Source organism: Sinocyclocheilus anshuiensis, unplaced genomic scaffold (assembly GCF_001515605.1).
Source record: "Sinocyclocheilus anshuiensis isolate Anshui unplaced genomic scaffold, SAMN03320099.WGS_v1.1 scaffold244, whole genome shotgun sequence".
Classification (NCBI taxonomy): domain Eukaryota; kingdom Metazoa; phylum Chordata; class Actinopteri; order Cypriniformes; family Cyprinidae; genus Sinocyclocheilus; species Sinocyclocheilus anshuiensis.
This window is the reverse complement of record NW_015558588.1, coordinates 708,056-713,032: the sequence shown is the minus strand read 5'-3', so window position 1 is coordinate 713,032 and position 4,977 is coordinate 708,056. Positions and strand designations below refer to the sequence as shown.

Genomic DNA, 4,977 nt, shown 5'->3' with positions numbered 1-4,977 from the left:
TTAATAAATTATTTACATTTTAATATAATTACATTATATTGCAATTAAAGTAATATAAATATATATTCAATAATTTAAATATAAATAAAAAATAAATGTAGCAATTTTTTTATATATATACAAAATTAATATACTGATATCAGCTAACAGTAGGTACATTAAGAATTAACTGGCCAAAATATTTTTGTTGCCTATGAAACTAAATGTTTATTTTTTTCCATGATTTCCTTAAAATATATATCTTATTCCTATCTCTCATCTTATAAGAATGATGATCAGATGATTCTTAATGGCATTGAGTTTTAAACCATGTATCTTACTAACTAACTCTATTTTAGTACTATTTAATAGCACTTATTTAGTCAATTTTACTCTCATTTGGCGCTTGGCAAATTAGTTTTGGACCCTGGATACAATGTTAAGGAAAAGCATGGTGAGTGTGTGGCTTATTTCAGGGTTCGTACAGTCATGAAAAACCTGGAAAAGTCATGGAAATTTATTGGTAAATAAATTATTTTCACAAAACGGTTTATGTTTTTGTCTGTAGAGCGACGGCACTCTATTAGCAACCGGATCTTATGATGGATTTGCAAGAATATGGACAAAAGATGGTAGGTTAGCTGGTTTCTCTAACGCTGAGCTCTGATCAGATTTGGAGAGCGTGTGCTTTAATTAAAGCAGCTGCTGTTGAGCAGGTAATCTCAGCAGCACACTCGGCCAGCATAAAGGACCCATATTTGCACTCAAGTGGAACAAGAAAGGCAACAGCATCCTGAGCGCTGGAGTCGATAAGGTCAGGATCTAAACCCTCATTATTAGGCTTTTATCCGAAGCAACAGTTCATGTAATCGCTGTGATCGTTCCTTTATTTCTGTGCTTTCTCTTTCGTCTTCCTGCAGATGACAATCATTTGGGACGCTCATACAGGTGAAGCCAAGCAGCAGTTCCCCTTTCATTCTGGTGAGTTTACAGCCTGCAGGAGCTTTAATATGAAGCTCTGCGTTCCAGATGAAAGTATTCATGAAAATACACACGTGCCAGGTTTTGCATTTGTTTTCAGATTTATAAAGCCGGATGTAGGGCCTGTGAATAAGTTTTATTTCTTTATTTTTCCTAGATTCCATTTAATTTTTTCCCAAATTCATTTTTGTCTGTTGTAATTTTTTTGTAAATTTTCTGGGTTCAGTTTTAACGGTTAAATTAATTTTTAGTTATTAAAAAGCAGGCCTACGAAATCGATTTAGTTTTATTCCCAAAACCTTTTTTTTTTTTTTTTCTTTCGGTTTTAATTTTTCTGGATTCCATTGGAATGGTTTTATTTATTTACTTTTTGTTTGTTTAAATCTATTTTAATTAAATAATATTTTTTTAAATAATTTTTATTATTTATTTCATTATTTTTATTCATATATTTTAGATTAAAATAATTTTAATTAAATATAATAAATTAGATTAAAACAAATGTAAATTGCTTAAATGCAAATTAGATTAAGTAGTAAATAATAATATTAATTAATAATTAATAGTAGCAAGTAGAAAGAAATATAATAATTTCATATTTGGAAACATTTTCCAAATAATAATTTAGACATATTTATAATATTAATAGTAATTATAATAATAATCAAAAACAATGTCTAATCAGTTGAATTCATAAAACTGTAACAATTTATTGACATTTTTACAAAAACAGAAATTCTGTCATCGCCCGTTTCAACTTTTTTGGGATTTAATACAGATTTATTATCAAAAACGATGGCGGTTAAATGAAGGCATACAACATTAACAATTTAATTCATCTTTAACCGTTCCTTTTATTTCGTGGCAAACAAAGTGCTGTGGTTTACTGTTAAAATTAAAACATGGATGAAAATTGTGCGATATTCCTTCAAAAAAATTAAGTTTTAATAGTACCAATAGTGTAGTATTCCTTTGATAAGTACAATAGTAATATAATTCTGTTATAGTGAAATGGAACTTTTAGTATAAAACGGAGAGTTCCGGTCCTTGATTCTGATTGGCTGAGCCGCGTTACATTACTCTACAAAGTAACATACACCTTTGTTTACTTATGTGTGTTGCTCAGCAACCACTTTGTAGCAACCACAACAGTTTCTGAGGAGCTACATTGTTTGGTGGAAGAATACTGTTTTTATTAATATCATTACACTTTATTTGCTCTGTTACCTTACTACGTATATGGAATAACCGTTTTATAAAAGCAGTAAACAGAGAATTTATAACAGCTAAACCACGGCTTCTTGGGGCTTATTGCTTTATTTTGGCGGGTTGTAGTGAAGTGTCTGATGATAGTTTAATCAGATGAAATGGTGAAGTTGATGTGGTGTTTATTAACTCTCGCAGCTCCGGCGCTGGACGTGGACTGGCAGAACAACAGCACCTTCGCCTCCTGCAGCACTGATATGTGCATCCATGTGTGCCGCCTGGGAAGTGAGCGTCCGCTCAAGACCTTTCAAGGGCACACGGTGAGCAGCACACGCTAACACACGGGCTTTCTTGTGCTTGAACAGCAGATGAACACGTTTGTTTGCTTGCAGAATGAGGTGAACGCCATTAAATGGGATCCGTCGGGAATGCTGCTGGCTTCCTGTTCAGATGACATGACGCTAAAGGTAGGGGTTACGTCCCAATATATGGTTTCAAATGCATAATGTATATTAAATATGATGAGTTTAGACATTGCTGGTGTATTTCTCTCACGGCAGATCTGGAGTATGACGCACGATTCATGCGTTCACAATCTTCAGGCGCACAACAAAGAGATCTACACGATCAAATGGAGCCCAACAGGTGCCGGGAGCAACAATCCTAACGCTAGCATCCTGCTAGCCAGGTACCTGCTCACCGGGAGAGCTAACTGCTAACGGCCTCGAATAAATTAGATAAAAATAAATAAATTAAGACAAAATAAATAAATGAATAAAAATGAGATTCAATATATTAGATTAGATTGAAATGCATTTTAAAATGATTAAAATACGTCAGATTAAAATTAATAAAACATTTGACAAATTAGACATAAATACAAAATCAGATTTAAATAAATTAAAAAAGATTAAAATAAAGTAAATAAATAACATATAGGTAAAAATAAATAAAACATGAAATATTTTAAAATAAAATCAAAATGATTAAATCAATTAATAAAAAAAGAATCATATTAATAACCATTAGATTAAAATAAATGAAAACAGATTAGATTAAATTGATTAAATTAAATTAGATTAGATTAAAATTAATTTAAAAAGGACTACAATTAATTAGATTAAAATAAAAAAATTAGGGAAAATAAATAACAATTAGATTAAATATATTAAATTAGATTAAAACAAATTTAAAAGATTAAAATAAATATATAAATAATGTATAATGAAATTAGATTAAATAAATAAAAAAAACTGATAATACATTAGATATAAATTCATTTAAAAAGGACTAAAATAAATTAGATTAAAATAAATTAATTAATAAAAATTAGGAAAAATAAATAATTAGATTAAAATAAGTACATACAAAATTAGATTAAATATATTAAATGAGATTAAAATAATATATAAATGTATAATGAAAATAGATTAAATAAATAGAAAAACAGATAATTAGATTAAAATTCATTTAAAAAGGACTAAAATAAATTAGATTAGATTAAAGTAAATAAATTAATAAAAAATTAGGGAAAATAAATAACAATTAGATTAAATATATTAAATTAGATTAAAACAAATTTTAAAGATGAAAATAAATTAGATTAAAATAAATATATAAATAATGTATTATGAAATTAGATTAAATAAATAGAAAAACAGATTATAATAAATTAGATTAAAATACATTTAAAAATGATTGTAATAAAAATATAATAATAATAAAAAAGATACATTAACTATGCAGTACTATAGTGAGTAGAACAAATATATAATAATTTAACTTAACGGATGAAATTAAAACATTTTCCAAATAGTAATTTAGGCGTATTTATAATATACATTTTTCAGGCAAGAAGCCGTATTGATGCTGTTTATATTTTAGGATGCAGTCGCCTCGCTTCAAGTGGGATCTAAAATATTGAAAAACCCCGATCTAAACAAATGCAGAAATGCTCAATATCAACACAGGGCTACAGTTTAACTCTTCATGTGTTTATTTCACGTGCTCTTTAACCTGATGAAATGCTACTGCTTTATGCTCCTCAGTGCCTCTTTCGACTCGACGGTGCGATTATGGGATGTGGAGCGAGGCGTTTGCGTCCACACGCTCACTAAACACCAGGAGCCGGTCTACAGCGTGGCCTTCAGTCCGGACGGGAAGCTCCTCGCCAGCGGCTCCTTCGACAGATGCGTTCACGTCTGGGACACGCTGGTCAGTACAGCAGCGCTCGTTCACACACAGCTGTGATGAAGATGATGATGACGATGCTATGTGTTTGTCTTCAGAGCGGCGCGCTGGTGAACAGCTACAGAGGAACCGGAGGAGTCTTTGAGGTTTGCTGGAACAGTGTGGGAGATAAAGTAGGAGCGAGTGCGTCTGACGGATCGGTGCGTTCAGCTTCCTGTTAAAACTGTTCCGAAACTTTAAAGTATATTACAGTGGAAGCACAATTTACAATTTTCGAAAACTAGTTTCAAGGTTTTTAAGAAACGCATTCAGTCACGCGTGTACAAACTTTGGACTTAAAATGTTCAATAAATCATATATAATATGATCAATAAAAACTAAAACTGAAATATCTGTCTGAACACTTTTATACAATGAAAATTTGATATAAGATTCACTTTTTTAATTATATTATTATATTATAATTTTTTTCTACTCCAATAATCGTTTTATTTACATCATTTTTAATATTTTTTAAAATATTTATAATATATAAAATATATATAAAATATTTTTAATATAATTGATTTTAGACAAAACTACAAGAAATGTAATTTAATTTTAAATTTTAGAGTTACTATT

The 4,977-nt window shown here is 29.7% G+C and overlaps 1 protein-coding gene across 2 annotated transcripts in view; it reads left to right on the top strand.

Moving 5' to 3' along the window:
* Positions 1 to 4,977, top strand: part of LOC107679945 (F-box-like/WD repeat-containing protein TBL1XR1-B) — a 30,843-nt gene that overhangs the window by 23,055 nt on the left and 2,811 nt on the right. For both annotated transcript variants that reach the window (XM_016475675.1, XM_016475674.1), the window contains exons 7-14: positions 548 to 611; positions 696 to 793; positions 900 to 960; positions 2,365 to 2,486; positions 2,559 to 2,633; positions 2,727 to 2,854; positions 4,215 to 4,380; positions 4,455 to 4,556. In XM_016475675.1, the coding sequence (XP_016331161.1) occupies positions 548 to 611; positions 696 to 793; positions 900 to 960; positions 2,365 to 2,486; positions 2,559 to 2,633; positions 2,727 to 2,854; positions 4,215 to 4,380; positions 4,455 to 4,556 (816 nt within the window). The remainder of the gene's footprint in view (positions 1 to 547; positions 612 to 695; positions 794 to 899; positions 961 to 2,364; positions 2,487 to 2,558; positions 2,634 to 2,726; positions 2,855 to 4,214; positions 4,381 to 4,454; positions 4,557 to 4,977) is intronic.